At 42.2% G+C, this 20,008-nt stretch overlaps 1 protein-coding gene across 1 annotated transcript in view; it reads right to left on the bottom strand.

The window, feature by feature from the left end:
• BICD1 (BICD cargo adaptor 1) overlaps nucleotides 1–19,482 on the bottom strand; it is a 190,203-nt gene extending 170,721 nt beyond the window's left edge. Inside the window, exon 1 of the mRNA XM_013947444.2 lies at nucleotides 19,270–19,482. Within this exon, the coding sequence (XP_013802898.2) occupies nucleotides 19,270–19,482 (213 nt within the window). The remainder of the gene's footprint in view (nucleotides 1–19,269) is intronic.
• Between the last annotated feature and the right edge of the window lie 526 nt (nucleotides 19,483–20,008).

Below are 20,008 nucleotides of genomic sequence, written 5' to 3'. Positions count from 1 at the left end.
TCAGCCAGTTACAGATGCAAGTTTAATCTCTACATCACAACAATATTATTGTGATCACAAATACAGCAATGATTGCTGGAAATAGTAAGATTTGTACATGCATGGTTGTACGTGAAGCCATCTAATCCCAGTTCTTATTGACTTTTATATACTTATATAAATATATGCACAAGTGATATAAGTATACACACACACACACACACATACACTCACATACATTAGTCCCTGTACATAGACAAGACAGGGGAGTTGCTTGGTGGCTGGAGAGGAGGTTGAGAGAGAAAGGGTTGATAACATTAAGCTTAAACTCTGCAGCCCTACAATAAGAAAAATTTATGTTAAAAATATACTTTAGTGGTTGAGAGTCCTATTATAGATTGGCCAATTAGTGGGTGATTTGGGAGCATGAGCTCTTTGATGGTTCTTCTGGTGTTACAGCACCAACATTCCCAGTTTTCCCTCCCTCTGCTGTTGGCTAGAGAGGTCCTGGCTAACAGATGCTGTAGAAGATCTCTGTTTACAGACATGGTACATGCAATCCGTTGCAGCCTGGTGGAAAGGATGCGTCCTAACTTCCAACACAGTTCAGGGGAACTGCTGTTGCCTAAGTATCTAACTCCTTAATGTTGTCTGTTCCTGTGAGATCAGAGGGCTGCATATGTAGAAGCTTCATATATAGAGTATACTTATTACCGGATAATGTTAAGAGAAAAATAACAAGCCAAGCTCATATAATACTTACATGCCAGTTTTAGCTAGTTCAGGAGGTCTTCCACAGGATTACAAAGCTAATCCTGCTGGGGGCCAAACCAATGTGAAGCCTGCCCTGGTGAGATGCTCCTTCTGGAAATCTGATATCTTTCTTTGGTTATAGTCTATTTGGTTTCCTTTATTTTATTTTTATGAAAGTGATGAGGGAATTCAAATAGAGAAGCAAAGATCCTCCATGGTTTTCACAAATGCACTTGAAGTTTTAAGGTCAGTTTAAAGAACTCCTTTATTTCTTTGCTAACTTAAGGGTTTTCTGTACGTTGCTTTAAGCAGTTTGGCTTCTGTAAGACTGTTAAAGGAGTCTTAGTCTATTTGAGAACTTTGGGGGTAAAGCGGGTCTCTAAAATGCTGACTTTCTTACCCCTGTTTGCTTCTCCCCTCAATAGGTCAACTGGATTTCAGACATAAACTGTAAAATAATCTTTCACAAATGAGAGACCATAAAAGTTCCTTAGCCCTCACCCAGCTGGCATGACCTAAAATTAGATCTTTTTAATAATTTCATAATAACTGACAATATACATATTAGGAAAAAAAAGATTACCTACACAAGATTTCTGGTGGCTCCTTAGGCCAAGGTATGTTGCATGAATCCTGAAAGATGTACTGCAACATACTAATAGGTGATTAATTTGGGGACTGATTTGCCCACATTTCCTTCTTATGTCAGAGTTAGAAATTTGACTGTCACACCTAGGCTGAGCAGTAACACATAGATTTGCTTATTTGGAGTTTTAAAGTGTATTAGCTAAGTTTTTCAGCTAACATTTGCAAAGAGGAACAACTTTAGACTAGCCATAAGGACCAGATTGCGCTCTTATTTCTTCCAGTGTAAGAGGCTGCCTCCTTTATAAAAGCTGACACTTGTACTGCTGCCCTTTTCCTTCCACACTGCATCACTGCAAAAGCCTTCTAACTCACTTACGGTGTAACTACCATAGAAGAAAATCTCCTTTCTGCAAACAGATCCTAAATCTGGAAAACTCCATAAAAATCTGGATTCTTACTGAAGTCAATAGGATACCTTAGGACTTGCAGCAGTGCACCTGAGAATGCAATTTGGCTTTGATCCTCATTAGGAAGGATGTCAGCCCAGGAAGGTGCCCAGGACAAGTTCAGTAGTGCAAGTTTAGATCTAACTATCCAAGTGTAACTAACAACAGACAGCAATTCTTAGCCTCTTTCCTATGGGCTTTTAAAGTTTCACCTTCTCCAATAATTTTTGAATCTGTTGGCTAATTACAATCAAACTTGACAGAGGGAAAAGTATTCCAAAGATGATTCATCTTCTACCAGATCTGTAAAAATAGACTGACGGGCGAGTGAAGAGTTAACAGGACTGAAGTTTGTCAATTGATATGCAGAAGAACTGAGAGCACAAGAGCTGAGGTGCACAAAGCTGTTGAACAGAGGACTTAACAGGACTAAAGTCGTCTACCAACCGATATGCGCAAGGACTGACATGCGCAAGGCTGCGGAATGGCAGCATTAACAAGACTGGAGAGGTCTGCCACCTGGAACCTGCACGGACCCCCGGGGAGGGGAGAAGCGATACGGAGGTGTTGGGGTCTTGCCTCGCTAGCAGGGTCCTCCCAAGCAGACAAACAAACAGTCCTGTGATTGCGAAACTTGCTAAAAGTCAGCGAAAGCAGTGTTTGCCCAGAGCCCCAGCTGTATGAAAAGAGACTTGGGAGCTAGGAGAGTTTGAGCAGGGACGGGAACGTGACCTGACCATCCTCTCCGGCTGGACCGTGAGTATCCCCCCCCCCCTCCCCTTTTCCTGGGACGCTGGGTTAAGGTAACTCCTCGAGGCTGAGAGCCCTCTCACTAGGAGAGTGAACAAGAAAGCTTTCAAGTAGGGATAAGCAGTCCTTCCAATTAATAGTGCAGTAATCGACGGTTTCAGGTTATCCTTTCTAAATTAGTAACTGATGGTTTTGTGTTATCCTTTCTAAATTAGTAATCGCGTTATTTTAATGGATGTTAGTGTGTGAGGAAATAAACATCTTTTTTATTATTATTATTATATTACTGTCTCAGTCATTGCTATCGAACCTTCATAGCATGACAGTGTGACATAGACAGCTAAGGAGAGAAGAGATGCAGTTTAAAGTCACACATTTGCTCCTATTTTTTTTTATTCTATAGGTAAATTTTTACAATCAAATGCACAAGGTTGGATGCCACTTTTGACATTCTTTCAGGAAAAGCACAGGGAGAAGGAAAGGAAAGAATTTTTAAAGGTGGAAGTGGAAAATACAGAAAACGGGTCTCTCAGCCAAGTAACACAAAACAGTGGGGAACTAGGCACAGAACAACATGTTCCTTCTTCCCAAAGGCTTCCAGAATGATTACAGGCTTGATTTTGAAAGATGTCCTGTACCCATTACATCCACTGACTTAGAGGCCCCCATGTGTCTCTGAAAACTGCCTCCTTCTAAACAGAAATCACTTCATCCCTGCAAAATGCAGACAATGTTGAATGGAAACAGGGTAGTTATTCTCACCCATTAATTCAACCCACTATTTTAGAATTGTTTCTTTTTCCCAGGGCAGAAAGTGATGAAGAATAACTCATCCAGTTTGTTACTACAAAGAGTGAACTCATCACCAGAAGTGGCTATCTTGTAGTAATTTACAAAAAAGCATCAAGAACAGCAGTTCTGCTCCTTCAAAAGTAATATGCAACAATTTTATGACAACAGATGGGTTTGCCTCTCATAAAGAGGGAAACAAAAACCAAACTACAAACTGCATTGCTGGAGCACTGGTTCATTACTGACTCAGAAGTCAGCGTGTTGCCTACTGAGTCACCAATGCTTGGATTCTGCCACCAAGTCCTCCCATCAAAACACCTTATAGTTTTGGGAACATTGTCATGACAGTTGCTATTAGTGTTGTGTGATTTAACACTACAAAGGGCCAAAAACTTTGCTAGTTTAATTCTATTGATTTCAGGAGAGATGCAGCAGCAGAGAATTCAGATCCTAATTCACACAGTGTTGTCATGAAGTCCAATTTTTTTATAAAAAATAAATTGAAAAAATACTTACTGTACCTGGCTCTATGTAGCTTATGAGAACAGCTAAAATCATATTTTGTATTAGTACCAATGTCTTTGACTGCAGGCCAGATCTGGTCACCAGAGAGGTTTTGGTCATGGAAGGATTAGAACAACAACATTGTAGCATAATTACTATGCTTACCAGAGTGGAAATGGAGGGGGAGAGGGGGAGGGAAGGAAGTTGGAGCACATGTCTACATTTAAGAAATGACTAACTTCTTCATTAGCAACAGTCTACTGAAGTTGTGCTTTCATTGCTTGCTGAGAGACCAATACTCTAAAACTCTGAATTACAATATGACATTCTCAGTCATACTCATCGTCACTACCATGTCACCAGCTGTCAGCTTCCTGAAAAAAAGTCAGGCTTGCATTCACTGGAGGAACATTTTTTTTAGTAGTAGTAAATAATCTGGAGGAATAAAGTACATTTTGGATACTTAACTTTAAATGTAGGGGGTCACCAATACCTTTCTGGGAAATGTTCTGATAAAGGCTACAAAGGAGACTGTGGAAGAGGCTCCTGAAGGCCTGCATGGTCCAGCTCCCCCCAGAAATGGGGAAGATGATGGACAGAGGAGCCTTCAGACTGCTGATGAACCCGGAGGACAGGAAGACTGATGTCTACTTTTTATGCTGTGGCACCATTCACCAACTCATCTAAACAGCAGCCTGTGGGACAGATGGCTCGGACTCTCCTGTGAAGGGGATGAAGAATGCCTGTTGAAGGACTGTGACCTGCCAAAGCAACCAAATGCATTATCCTGCCTTCAGGCCCAAGCTGCTGCATGGGTGAATGGCAGAATTCAGGGTCACCACTACCATAAATCTGGAAAGAAGAGTCAACTCTTGCAGCTCCAGCAGCTGGATCACCCTGACAGTAGTACAACGTCAGTACATAACACAGCGAAATCCATAGAGTGACACAGGGCGCTCCTGTGAGTGAAACAGATGCAGAGCAATAGAGGATCAGTGGTTCGCTTTACACGCTTTTGCTGCTTCTCCCCTTAGAAGAAATAGTGATCGTTGAAGCCCACTATTATTGAGAATGGTCTTTAATCAAACAAGGGTACACTGTATAACAGCTCAATGCTGTAACAAAACAGACACAAACCAATGAGCCATTAGGCAATTTAGTTTAAAGAATTTCTGTCACTGCCAACATAAACAAAGCTAAAGATTTGTGACAGCTGCTGGTGTTTTCATTATCTCTTTCGGGTTCTCCGAGTTCAAAAGCACATTCTAGAGAAGCAACTGGCAGAAGGAAATTATTTCTAATAGTCTATCTACAGAAGAGGCCCTGTTATTATTATTAATTACTCATATTGCCACAGAACCTAATTGTCCCAACCAAGAATAGAGCCTCACTGTATTACATTCAATACAAACAGATGGGCAGGCCTTGCCCCACAGAGCTCGCTGCCTACAGCTTCTCAGTCCAAGCTCCCCATTAACTATTGCCAGCTCTCCCAGAAGCCTGAGCTGGTGCTGAACAGACCCTGTGAGGTTTTGGCCAGCCGGAGCTCCCAAGGAAACGGCAAAAGTCATGCCTCGCAGAATTAAGCGCACATTTCCCCCGCGCTGCCGTTGCAAAGGGCATCCCACGTTCCAGAGCCCAGCGCAGGGAACACTGTTATTTAACTTTTTTCGCACACAGCAGTACCAACAATGGATACGTTGTGGTGAGAGCTGAATGGGGCTAGATGGAGACAGTGGATGAGGAGAGGCGTGAGGCATTCTTTATAGGGAGAGGTGGCTGGAATTTTTTCTCCCCTTGCAATGAACATTTAGGCTTTTAGGAAAGAACAAAAAAATGAAGTCTTTCAGACAGCTCTAGGGATTAGCAAATGTTGAAGTGAAAATCTCAGTCATAGCAGAGAAGAGTCCTGTTTTGGAAAGGGATGAGTGGGAAGGAGTGGGAAGACTGTTACAAATACTGGAATGGCAGCCAGAAAATGGTCAATTGCCAGAGGCAGGGAGGGCAAAGTGGAAGCCAAAAGTGGCAGAACAAAAAGAGCAGCTGGGAAAGAGAAAGAGGGCTGAGATCACTGGAATACATGGGAGAGGGACCATAAAAGGCTTGTAAGGTGAAGAGGGCAATTCCACAGGAGGCAGAGATACAGGTGGAGAGCTATTGAAAGTCTTTGATGACAAGGACTTCACCACTGAAACACTGTCAAATAATGAATTAAGAAACCAAAGAAGCTTCCATAAATTTTTCATCCTCATTTTTCATCAAGTGTTGATTGTGTAACAGTAGCAAAACAACCATTGAAACCATTCCTAACTAGCCTAACTGGTCTCACTAGTATCAGTGGAAGCTATTGCCAATGCATATATGCTGGTCAGTGAACACTCAAGGACTTCACATCTGGTGAGTACAGGTCAATTGATTGCTTCAGCTTTTTGGTTGATTGGCTTTTTAATATGGAGGGATCTTTGGCAAATAAATCACTGGACTGGAGCTGAGAAAATCTGTGTTTTCTTCATGATTTAGCCATAGATTTCTTATGAGATTATGGCTGAGCAACCTATTACTCCACAGCTTCTGGGCCTCCATTTCTCATCTATAAATTCCCCTTATTATTCCTTAAGACCAAACCCCTGGCAACCATGCCTGTTTCCACTGTAAGATCTCTGGGGTTTTATTATTTATATGCTTGAAAGTCATTGGGCTTGGCGTCGTGGAATCCCCAGGTACTACTGTCATGCAATAAGGAACAATTTATCCCACCCTGCTGAGATCCAGTGGGCAAAACAGAAGCTTGTGAAACAAGCAGTATTTTGATTTTTCAGAATGTTTCTGCTTTACACAGAGCAGTCTGTGTTCTTTCACAGTGTATGAAAGAATTCGATCTGTTTACCAATGAAGCTACTTTTTTAAAGTATAGACTGTTTTATGCTGATGCACATTTTCCTTACCACTATATGCATCTCATCCCTTTCACCTGTCAGACATGTCCCATCAGTGGTTAATCTAGTGAATTTTATTTCACCATAGGCTCTTCCTGCTAAACACCCCAACCAATGTCAAGCACTGCTTAGGCTAGATGCATTACCCATCACTGGCGGCAGCCAAGGTCATGCTGACTCACTCTCTCTGGCTTTTCCCCTGCATCCACTGCCAGTGCTCCGGTAAGTGCCTGACTACTCTTAACGCTGTCACTTGCAAAGCTGCAATTCCATTCTCTATAGAGAGCACAAAGCATTGAATTGCAAGCTCCTAAAAATTTCGCTTATCAGATTTCTGACTCCTTTTCAGACAGCTGATTACTTTCTACCTTAAAAAAAAAAAAGTGATAAAACACTTGAAATAGAGGTTTCTTACTCTAAACCAGACAACATTCCTAAGGAAAGAGCTGAGCTGCAGAAGCTAGTAGGAGAAGAATCTCTGCCACAGGTTTTGGGGGTAGAATTTAGGTTCCCCTTTTCCAAACCTACTCCTGCTGAGTGGAATGATTAGTGTATTAGTTTCTCTCAACAAGCTGATCCTTGAGTAATAGCAAGAAAGTGACAACTGTCTGTATCCAGACTTAACAGCCAGCATGAATTATGGGTCTCTAATAGATGTTCTCACTGGTAGAGAAACCAGAGGCCCCCTTTCAAGAAGCATCTTGCAAACAGGAAGCTTTACAGAACAAAAGCGTATAAAGCAAGATCTTTAACTACTAACTCTTCTTATTATACACTAGGAAAGAGTTATTTATACCCAAACAAGGTTCATATGCTCAATTTAGATTCTTCTCATCAGTCTAATCTGCTAGAAAAACAAATTCAACAGCAATAAAACATAGAAATGATTCTGAATGTACGTAATCTCAGCCCAAAGAATGGAGAGTAAAGCAGAGTAAAGTACTTTCCAAACATCAAGTGCCAAAGCTATACTCAAGGTGTCATTTCATTTCCTGTACTTCAATGTATCGTTCCACACTACTGCAAACAAGAAGACAGAAAATGCTTGAAATCACAAATCATGAAGCAGTGTTAAGCAGATTACAGCAAAAAAGTTTAAATGCGGCAGCCTAAATATGTGTCTCTAAATCTACAAATAGTCACCCAACTAGATATGTGTACTTTCAAAGTATGTGAGCAAAAGGAAGTCATATAGGTTTCAATATAAGGTTGCTCAGCCTGCTTATTAAAGCAAAAATAATGCTTTCCATGAGACAACTAAAATAAAGATTTTAGGGCATGAACTTCCAGGTATCAAAGTTTGATAATCCAGTCATATCACTTCAATATGGACTTTATTTTAGGATCTAATATAAAGCATCATTGTAACTCCAAATTCTACAAATTTGGAAAAATGCAATCCCTCAACTGTGTTATTCCAGATATGCTGCTATTTTTATACAGCTGAGCTTACATCATGTTAAAAGAAGGTTTTGTTATTATCAGATTGCAACCATCAGCCCTTAACCAGCAGAAAAAATAAGAAATTACCTAATGCCCTAGAAATGGAATTACCTAATGCCCAAAGTACTGAACTCGTAACAGTTGTCATTTGCCTCCAACTTCCATATTAGTATACACAGTTTCCTCTTACATACAGTAATATATCATACATTTTATATCACAAAGGAGTCTTTGTGACCATATCCTTAAATTTTTCTTAAAAATTTGTCAGTAAAGACCCAGGTTTATGACTGAGATTTTACAGATTAGTAAGTAATTGATCTTCTGCACATTTTTAGCTCACTGCAGATATAAGATAAAACATGTTGGCTGAAATCTCTTTCCTTGAGGTTTCTGCTATTTTTTTTACCTTACCCTTACCCATTTGCAGCAAGCCAAGTGTACACACATGGTCAGTTATTGAAGTTCGGCTGAGTTATGACAACTCATTTAGCTGCAATAATAAGATCACGTTTGAGACCTAGAAATGATGGTTATTCCAGTTCTGCCTTCTTTGATAGGAACAACTCTGAATTCTCAAGTTTATAACATTTTACCATTTGCATCTTGCTGACAATGCTGTTTTCCAGCAGGTGATGGGCACAAACTCAACAATTAAATCATTGTCCCATTGATAATTTTACCTTTGACTTACCCACGTAGCCAGGACTTGAATGTAGGTCTTCAAATCATACCTACTGTAAATGACCCTGAGGCACAATCCTGAATACAGGGTAAATTGTTAGGAATAGCACTCTTCACACAAAATGCTTTAAATAAAACCTTTTCTATCTATCCATAGGTGGAAATTACATGCAGTTACCAAAGAAAGTAAGAAATGAATGCAAATATTCCCATTACCTAGACTTGGACCAGCTCTGCATGTTTGCAATTGCTGTGCAGATGCCTAGTTTTATTCAGAACAGCGCAACCTTTTAATATATTGTAAAAACTCTATGATGTATTCTGGGTATGAGAAAAACTTTTCCCACCCAATTAAAAAAAAAAGAATCTTGTCTTTATTAAAGTAATGAATTATATAAACTACAAGTTATTGAGACTACATTTTAATAAAATTTGAATCACAGATTCAAACTGGGCAATAATTGTTAAGTATGCTGGATTATGCATAAAATTTGAAACCAGTCTACACAGTTTAACCCAGTTGTGAACTCCCCATGCATCCTCATATGAAATGTTCTAGCTCTCTTAGAACGTGAGTGGCAAAGGTTGAGAGCTCTGCCTTGCTGGAAATATGGGGCCAGGACTCTGCAGGGTTTGGCATCCTGCATCTTGCCATGTGGATGTGGGAAGTAGACAGTGCTCCAGTCCTGAGTAAAACTAAATCCAAATAAATGCTGTGTTCATGTCTGGCCAATAGCCAAACTTTCACAAATGAGTTATTTCACCAAGCCACCTATTCCCTTTGCCTGACCTCGTAACTGACCCAAATTCCTACCTTCACTCCTAGAGGTTTGCCAATTCTTTTCAGTCCTCCTATCCGAGCTTCGCCTCTACTAAGAGCTGTTTTTTCTCCTCTCAGTATTCAAAATAGAAGTTACAATGGCAACTGTTACCAAACTCCAGCTTCCCTCCATGGATGTGCCCAGTAGTCAGTGATGACAAACAGCACTTCACAGTTCGCTACCATTACACTGGCACTTGGATCTATCCAGAGTAACTAGGGAAACCAAGGAAAGGCTGTTTTGCATGGATAAACTTCCCAGCATGCACACTGAATCATGGCATTATCCTGATAGCTGTGTGTCACCTGTGATCTCTGAGAGCACAAAATTAAAAATAAGCAAACACAGACCAAAAGGAACAAAAAGGAAAGACGCAGTTTATACCATTTAGCTGAAATGTCCCCAGAACCGACGGACTGAAGTGAAAGGTGACTACCCTGTGGTAACTCTGATGGCTTCTTTCATTCTTCTTGGTTAAATATAGTGTTGTATATATTACTGCTAGCACTACAGTACTACTTGCTGTATACATAGGCTTAACACAGACATACAGCACAGAGGCAACTGAGTATGATTCAAAGGAAAAAGGAAGATTGAGAGCATACGGCATGACTGTGTGGCTAATAGATTCCACATCCAGCTCAGATCACAAGGACTTGACTGCATTATTTAACCTCATTATGCATCAGTTTTCCTACCTGGGGGTCAAACAAGTAAATAACCCCAGAAACGGAGCAATGAAACTTTCCTGTTCAATAGGTCACAGAAAACGTTATTTTTTGTAAAACTTTATGAAAAGGTATCTTCCTGTGCACTCTCTTAGCCAATCCAATTTTAAAACTCCCTTAAAGATGATCTTTCTACGGGAGATCAGAACGGTGTGGCTGCTACAAAGCAGAGCTGACAAATCCTCTGCTGCTCCATTTGCAGCCCTTGTTAAAACAGCATCATGAAGAATTTCTGTGATCCCCTGTCATTGCAACATCCAGGCACAGTGTGGAAGGTCTAGTCTGTCCTAAATGGCCAGACTTTTTTACATGCAGACAATGACAAAAAGGGTCTCTAATATAAAGTATTCAGCTCAGTGTCTTATGAAGTGGCAAATCAACATAAATTAAGATATAGGGCAGAGACTGGCAAAAAGGAAGATAAAAGAGTGCATACACCATCATGGACAGGAGACGAATGCTGTACAAGAATGAAATGCAGAAAATGAAATGCTGCAGACAGAGAGAAAGGAATCACAAGAGATATGCAGAAAACAGGAATGGACCAAATTCAGTCTTGTGAAAACCTTTTTACATTTAAATAGGCTTAATAGGTGTGTCCCAAAACCATAGATTTAGGACAGAGTGCCTTGCTTTTTCTTTTAGCTATTATGTTTTATTAACTTTGATAGTGAAAGAAATTCAGAATTAGAATCCTGAAATTATTTTTAATATTACCCTCCACAGAGAAATTGAGTTCCCATTAAAGCACTCATCTGCAATCTAGCTTAATTTCTACCTGCTTACTTCAGCCTTAGACACCTACCCTTGCTGAGATGCATTTTTCACCTTTTGAATAGTTCTAACTACTTCCATGTGTAGCCGGTCTGTACTCACAGACTGTTTTCACAATACTGTTTGAAAGAATTGCTGTATTCTCCTCATAGTCATCTGCTGCTAGTGATGCAAGCAGACCCGGGTCAAGGGACAAATGGAACATTCATGTCTTTACATGCCATATCAATTCCTCTAAATTAGGAATATACTCTCTCCTCCCCCATAAAATAAAGTGTTGTTGACTTCACAAGGAAAAGAGGAAAGAGGGAAATGGAAATCATGCCACAAATATAAGACAGTGCAGCAAAAATGAATGCGTGTTTTTCATGCTGCCATTTTAAATTAAAACCATCCAAAAAAAGAAAGGTATGGTGCAGAACCATAGTGAGTTAAACATTACCACATCAGCTATCAGACAAGTATGGAAGGGAAATACATAGCAAAGGCAACTTTGAAACAGAGACCTACAATGCAGCAGAGCTATGAGGGACACAGCAAAAATTAGAAACAAGTGGTGAGTCAGATTTTATTCCCATTGTCCATATGAAGAAGAAAACACCAATGCAAAAACATGCCAGAAAATGAGGTGCTGAAGAATGAATATGTTTGAGTTTGTTTGAAAAACTGAGAGGTTGTTCAAGAATAAAAGCTCTTTTTCTAGAGGCTCTCAATACAGCCAGAAAAATGCATGATGATGTTGCATGTATTTTCCTCCAAGTGCCATTTGAATAAAATTTGTAGAAGAGGATCAGGCACAAATTTAATCTATGCATCTGACTTTGAGAATCCTCCTCATTTTACTTTGATGAACGTTCATAAATTAGTTTTATGCCAAATCTTATTTTCTCCATCCCAGTTTTGCACCCAGTTGCACTTTCAATACAGCCAGGTGTTCAATCTGACTGCCATCTTGCATACTACCTACTGCACACACCACATCTTGAAAGGAAAAATGCTACAACACAATACAAAGGGGAAGGGAATATATTTCATATAAAGGAAGATGAAAAGATGGTAGCAAATTAATTTTTTTAATCCAATACAAAAGGCCTAATTCCAAACAGATGTGGACCTTTAGATTAAAATCTATTCAATGAGCTATCATTTTTACATTCTCATGTCTTAAACGGGAAGTACTTCACAATAATAATGCCTGGCTCACCCATTAACACTTCAGTAGGTCATTTCAGATTTGGTACTAACTCAATATTTTATAGAAAATCTATGGAAAACTAACTTTTCCCTAACATAAAATCCAGTTGCAACTCCCAGTTATCTCAGAGGAGTCCAATGCAGATGACTGGTTCAGTCAGAATCCCCCAGATTAAAGAGGGATTTCATAGAAGGTTTCTTAGAAGAAAGAGTGAAAGTCAGAAAATAATTTAACTAAGGAGAAAAAAGAAACTGAACTCTATTTAGATTTATTTTATGAGGATGAGAACCCCAGTTGTTTAAAGACGACCATCACTGGGCTCCAACAATAGCCCTCATTTCCCTTAAGATGATCTCAGCTGCTTAGGTTTTCTGTAGGCTAATGCACAGCATCTATTTCCCTTTAGAGGAAGCAATCTTGCCATAATTTGATGAGTGTCTCTTTTAACAACGGTACCTGTTTAAGCAGTTCATCCCATCCCCTCTTCCCCCGGCATTCTTTCCTCTCCTCACGTTGACCTTTCGGCAATGCAGGTAAAACAGTTTATGGGAACATACTGTGAACCAGATCGTGTAACCAGTCCGGGTTACAGACAGCATACACCCCCCTCCTCAGTTATTTTTAACCTAGGTCAGTTCTCTACCCTGGTATGGCAGTATAAACAGTTGTACAACTGACAGCCAGAAAAGGGGCAGGAATGACAAAGGGAGATGCAGGCTGGTCTTGCTGAGAGAAAAGCACATCAAACCATACCCTTCGTAACTCTAGGTCAATGCAAGCTTAATGATACGCAGAAGAAAGTGAAATTCAGGCATGAAGTGAGACTATGGCCCTGCTAATGAACACTGTTTCTGGAAAGCATGCTGTTATGTATTGCGTAACTCACAGCAAGGTGCTACTGGAGTTTAACTACACATGGTGAGTGCTCTCAGAGACCCTGCCAATATTGGTCAACGTCCCTCGCTGTCCACCTGCTTTCTTCTCTGATCCAGCCTCCTGCTCAAAGCAGGGGCAGCTCTGAGCTCAGTCTGCATTGCTCAGGGCATTAACCAGTTAGAACTTGAAAACCTCCAGAGAAGGAGACTGTACCACCCCTCTGGGCAACCTGTTCCATTGCCAGGCTGTCCTCATGGTGAAACAGGTCTTCCTGAAGTCCAGTCCAAACCTGTCTTGTTTCAAATTAGGGCCCTTGTCCTCCCACCATGGACTGCTTTGAAGAGCCTGGCTCTGTCTTCTCAGTAACTTCCTCCTAGGTACAGGCAGGCTGCTGCTAGGTCCCCCTGAAGCCTTCTCTTCTGCAGACTGAACAAGCCCAGCTCCCTCAGCCTCTCCTCACAAGGCAAGTTCTTCACCTGCAGACCATCTTGGTGGTCCTCTGCTGAACATGGTCCAGTTTATCCACATCTTTCTTGTATTGGGGGCCCAGAACTGGATGCAGTATTCCAGATGTGGTTTAAGAAGTACCAATTTTAGGGGGATAATCATTTCTCTCAACCTACTGGCTATGCTCCTGTTAATACAGCCCAGGATGATGTTAGCCTTTTGAAGCCAGGGCACGCTGCTGGCTCACATTCAATTTGCTGTCCACCAGAATCCCCAAATCCTTTTCCACAGAGTTGCTCCCCAGCCAGTCAGTCCCCAGCCTGTAATAATCACAGGAAAGTTTTGCAGGCTGCTGCTAGATTTTGTTAAGACAGTCCTTACAAGCACAGCTCCCAAAACAAACTGCTCAAAGCATCTTCAGATTCATTTTTGTCGCAGACCTCTGCTTACGAAGGAAAGTATAGAGAAATGAAGAGTTGGAGGGATACCCAGTCTTTCCCACTTCAGGCTGTTCTGGATCCAGCTGCTGTACAAGCCTCTGGATAATGGCTTTATCACTGAAGTTTTTAAGTTCTTAAATATTGCCTTCCACTCTTCTTTCTGCAGGTAACTGTTTCCCATATTCTCCTGCTCTCTTGCCCTAACCAGGCCAGCTGAAAAGGAATGGGGTAAGATGTCTTCCATTAGCAGTGTATGTCTTAGAGACAAAGATAGTGCTAGCTGGGCTCCGGAGGAGATAGCACTGCAGAGAGTGTCTGACTCAGTCTGCCCCTCCAGGTCTGCAGCCCAATCACCCTTTCTCTGTCCTCATCTTTGAGCTGGGTGTTAGGCAATGCTGCTTTTCTGAGCGACACAACATGAACAAGCACCAAGAACAAAGTGTTGAGGCCAGGATGAGGTGCTGAAAATGCTCAACCTCATCTGGCCCAAGCCCACAAATCCTGTCACCAAAAGAAGGTGAAAACATGTACTGAAATGGCAGCAGTTCACAGCTCTCAAGAATTATGTATTTAGGACACATTCATCTCTGGGGAATATTCAAAATGTCTCATTGGGATGTATGAGCCAATTCACACTTTCCTAAGCATCCTGTGCTGCAGACAGTTGTGTAGAGCAATTCCCCATTTAACACGGCTGTATTTGGGATAAGGTGTCTCCCTCTCCAGCATTCTGCCCTTTTTTTGGACCCAGAGAGGTCCCACCAAGAGCACACTTCAAAGATGGAAGAGGTAGAAAAGTGACTCCAGCAGCAGGCATGTAAGAGGAGGAAACTGCAAATACAAGGCTTTGGAGAGCAGTGGGGGAGTCAGAGGGACCGATACTGGGTCAGAAGAGTGGGGAACTGGATCTTGAGTGACCTGGGTTAAAGCAATGCAGGGAACAGCAGAACAGCAAAGAAGCCACTGAAAGCTTCAGCTTTATTCCTCAAAAACCCTTTTTTGTCAGAAACCAAGAATCATTTGTGGAAGCCCCATTACTAAACTGACTAAGCACTTCATAATGATTGATACAACATCTCTGTGAGTAAAAGAAACATAAATTTTCCACCTGACAAGGATAGGGCTGTTCATCAATAGCCTGGTTTCCAACAGTTTACCAACTATAATTAGGTTTAAAATAACAGAAACACCAAAGTGCATCTTCAACCTGAAAATCAGGTAGCCAGCTCTATGTGCAACTCAGGAGAAGAGTTTGTGAGAAATTGCTTGAATTAGTCAGTTGGAGAGGGAGCCAAGGAGATCTATTTACCATAGGCCTCTATGCTCATAATCTGATTCCCAAAGAGAAATCTCTGTCTGCTTGGGATTTCCAGCCCATAATGTCTTGCAAGAGTTGGTCACCAAAGCTGCCTCAGCCTTCTTCACATAGTTTCATGACTGGAGGTGAATGATATGTCTCCCCTCTAAAGACATTACAGGCTACCTCTCCACAATAACTAGTCAACATGAAGCTATTTTTATACTTCATTAAAAGAATGAAAACTAAAACAAACATTATCCTTACAGCAAATGCAATGTCAGACCGCAAATACTAAAACCACTGGAAAATGGTTTCTGTAGAAATGCTGGTAATTAAATTCCCACCTCAGTAAGACAGTGAAAACAGGCTACCTTCACGTGCCTGAGTAATAGCAATGAGTCTTATTGACTGCACTCCTATTCACTGCAGTTTAAAAGGTACCTCTGCTAAAGTAACTTTCTGAACAGGGGTCCTAAAAGTATAGTGTTTTTACTGCAGGGGGCAAAATTCCTCTGGTTTGAGATGTAATTGCATGAGGCACAGAAGCATTATTTACAGAATGAAAAAAACTATGATGAAAATTAATAAAGCTTTTAAAGCAATAATGTTTTGTTTGTAACTCTATTCCTATAATCCTGTCTAGCATCAGGACTATCACTACTCCATCTCATAACACTGAAAGCTGTTAAAAATTGACACAACAGAATATACCTTTTCACACTCCTACTATTCAGTCCAGTTTTTGAAAACATAAGGTCGATAGCTGATAGATGCCTCAAGTCTTTCCTGGACAGCTGATACATATAATAACTGCTCTATTTTGGAAGACAGTAGTCCATACTAGGTCACTGATTAAAACTTCAAGGCTTTTGTAATGTAGATCAATCTTATACCAAAACATCAAAGCCTTAGTTTAAAGTAGAGACCTCTGAATAAAGCACAAGAAACACCAGAGGTTACTAAAACAATTCATATTGCATGGTAGATGGCATATATTCTACGTACAAGTATTAATATTTAATGTAATATACTGCAACTTGCTTTTCCTTCTACATAATGGGCTTACCTACCCATCTCATTGACCAACAATGGTCAGCTACTGTGCAGCTGAGGCTCTGCATTGCAATCTAGATTTGAAGTTCACTGGGGTTTTGAATTGCCAAGGTGTACAGGATAAGACTTCAGATCCTAGATTACTAAGCCATCTGCTGAACAATAAGCACAGTGAGTTCCTAACAGCAAAACATAAGAATTTAATAATGAAATAGTTCAGAAATGAAGACTTGCCTCAATACAAATACAGGTGAGATTCAACCCCAGTAAATTAATCTGTGCAAAGAAGGCCCACACAGAGAGGTAATAATCCTAAACATAACCCTGCCCACAAACTCACACCTACTGTTCCTTATGAATGGATAAACTACTCATTCCAGTACAAACCTGAGGCCTAAATTTTACTCCACTACGACTTCAGAATGGGTACAAATACAGAGAGCAGCACAGATGTTCACTGACAAACTAGGAGTTTTCCTAAATCCTATTTTTCAGTCATGGCATTTTGATACCCAGGTATGCAGTCCACACCCCAGGCACATAGCCCAGGATATCCCCTGCAGTGCCTGCTGGAGAGGACACACAAAGACCATTCTCAGCACATGTTGAAGGGATCCTTAATGAAATAGCTGGCTTTGGGCTTACCCTGCCACTTTTTCTGAGAGCTTTCAGACAGAACCCTACAACCCAAAAAGCCCCCAAATCACCACCATGCAGTTTGCCCGAACCACCTCAGGCTAAATTCTACCTAGATAATGTTGTTAGAGGCACCATTTGCTTACTTTTCACAGTTATGAATCTGCATTCAAGGAATGGTCCTAATGGAAGTGTTAACAGATAAAAATCAGAAAATAGATTACAGTGACAAGAAGGTATATGAGCAAATTCTCCTTCGCAGGGCTGCATGTGACATAAAAAAAATCAGTGCAGTTTTTCCCATAAAGATTGGAAAGGAGAAAAGAAACCTCCCCATAGTCTACACAGGGGATGGAAATACCCTATCCACAACTATGGAGAGGTCTGGAATTGAGAGCCCTAGTGGTTCCACTGTTGCTTGCTGTTGGACAAGCCACAGGATTTTCCTCTTCCTCTCTCCACGGATATCCTCCATGCCCAGGCTATGGCTGGCACAGAACAAAGGCATGGCCCCATGGGACAAATTCTGGGCTGCAGAGCATGCAATCCCATTGACTTCAAGAGGGCATAAACAGGAATAGAATTTGTGCCCATCTTTGATTTCAGTTAATCATGTTGCCTAATCCCTCTAGTTTAATAATTTAAACTCAATTCCTCACATTATCCATTGTATCTGTGGCCATGCACACGCATGTGTTCTCCCTAGTTACGGATCAGTCCTCTTTTGTACGTTATTATGATGTGATAACAGCTACCTCTGCTTATCTCTTTTTTTTCATAGAAATTGCATTGCACAATTCCCTCTTGATTCTGTTCCTCTATTACTGCTGGGTCATTTCAAATAGCACCACCTTCATGCCAGTGCAAGTTATATATCCCCATCCCTGCACCTATGATTACGGGTTTCAGAAATCCTGAGCCTACTGCACAGTCTCAGCAGTGGTTGGGGAAGCAGATATCAAGTTTAAGGAGATCGATAGGTTTTTCTGAAAATTAGCTCTCTTCCTCATCAAAAAACAATTTTTAAACCTCTTCTGGTCACTGAACCAAGTCTGTAGCAAAACACATTTACCTGCAAGTAAAAATCAAGCCTTTATCTTTACAAAAAATATTTCTAAAAGTCCCTCAAAGCTAGTATTCTAAAGAATAGATTTATATATAATCTAAGTTTGATTATTAAGTGACTTCCCTCAGTATAGAATGTGTTCATGATTTCTGACTCAATAGAATTTCTGTAATTATATATAGCAATATAATTTTATAGCCAAAACAAGAAGATATTTTTAAAATTTTGAAAAATATGTTTTATCCTTTACCTTCTCTTTGCCAAATATGTAACAGTTTACATTGTGATATAGCGTAAAAATACTACGAAATGTGGAGATTGGATGAGTACTGCACATATGTGTACACACACCCCTTCCATAGGTCCTGTGTATGTGCACTGTATCAATTTCAAGTTACTTCCCTTAATGATGAACACAGGAACAATGATGATATTTAAGAGTCATGTTTAGTAAAGCTAAAAGGTTAGGGGTAGCACTCACCTACTTTGTACTTCGGCTGTTACAAAAGCTCATTTAAAAGATAATCCAAAACCACCTCTCAGACCAAATATTTTAATGCTTCGGCATGATGCAGAAGTTTAATTTCCACTGACTGGGGTGACCTCAGGACTACTGTAGGGCTACTTTATCCTTCTTGAACGGCAGTGAGTCCCCTGACTGGCAAAATAAAACAGGTCTATAAATAACTTCAAGAGGAATTGTCTCTCTCCCCATATATTGCAGAGAACCATCTACATAGATTCTATGTGTGTGTGTATATATATGTATCTATGAGTGTATATATATACATGGCATCTATGTAAATATATACGTATATATAGTAGGCTTCCTCAGCTCTCATCTACGTGCTGCTCAATCTCCTCTTCCTAAAGGAGCTCTGGACAATGCAGGCATGACTGGAGGAAGCCTCCAGCGCTGCAAATGCCTGTTGGCAGAAGTTGCGGCTCCCCAGCGCTGCCGCCCTGCTCGGGCTGCCGGCGGCAGAGGGGTGCGCAACGCGCAGCGCAGCCGGCGGCCGCGGGCAGAGACAAAAGCCGCCGCCGCCGCCGCCGCTCACCTCCTTGAGCTGCTCCAGCTCCTGCTTGAGGCCGTCATACTCCGCCTCCAGCTCGTCGTACTGCTGCTTGAGGGTGAGCTTCTCCTCCAGCACCACCAGCCCATACTCCGCCGCCTGGATCTTCTCGTGGGTGGTCTCCGAGAGCTCGCGGGTCAGCCGCTCGATCTCGCTCTTGTAGTGCTCGGCGCCCTGCAGCACCTCCTCCGCAGCCATAGCCCTGCCGGCAGTGCCGAGCCGCCGCGCGGCCCCGCGCCCAGCCGCGCAGCCCCGCGGGCGCAGGGGGTGGGGGCGGCCGAGGGGCGGCGCCGCCGCCGCCGCCGCCGCCGCGCAGCCCCGCGCAGGCCGCCGGGGCCGGCTGCGCGCTCGGCCGCCGCCGTGCGCGGGGGCGGGCAGCCGCGGCCCCCGCCGCAGTGCCCGCGCTGCGCTGCGCTGCGCGGCCCTGCGCCGGCGCCGGGCTGGCGGGCGGCGGCGGCGCGGCGGCAGCGGCAGCGGCAGCGGCAGCGGCAGCGGCAGCGGCAGCGGCAGCGGCAGCGGCGCGGCGCGGCGCGGCCGGAGGCTGCGGCTGCAGCTGCAGCGCGTGTGGCAGCAGCGCGGCTCGGCGCCGGGGACGCTGCTGCTTCCCGCCCGCCGCCGCTCCGCGGGGAGCGGGCACCTCCGCCTCCTCGCCGCGCAGCCGGTCCCTCCCCTGCGCTCCTGAAGATGACGGCGTCCCGAGATCTCCACTAATGAATAGGAGAAG

Source organism: Apteryx mantelli, chromosome 1 (genome assembly GCF_036417845.1).
Source record: "Apteryx mantelli isolate bAptMan1 chromosome 1, bAptMan1.hap1, whole genome shotgun sequence".
NCBI classification, from domain to species: Eukaryota; Metazoa; Chordata; class Aves; order Apterygiformes; family Apterygidae; genus Apteryx; species Apteryx mantelli.
The sequence above is the reverse complement of the archived record's forward strand: the minus strand, read 5'-3'. Positions and strand labels throughout refer to the sequence as shown.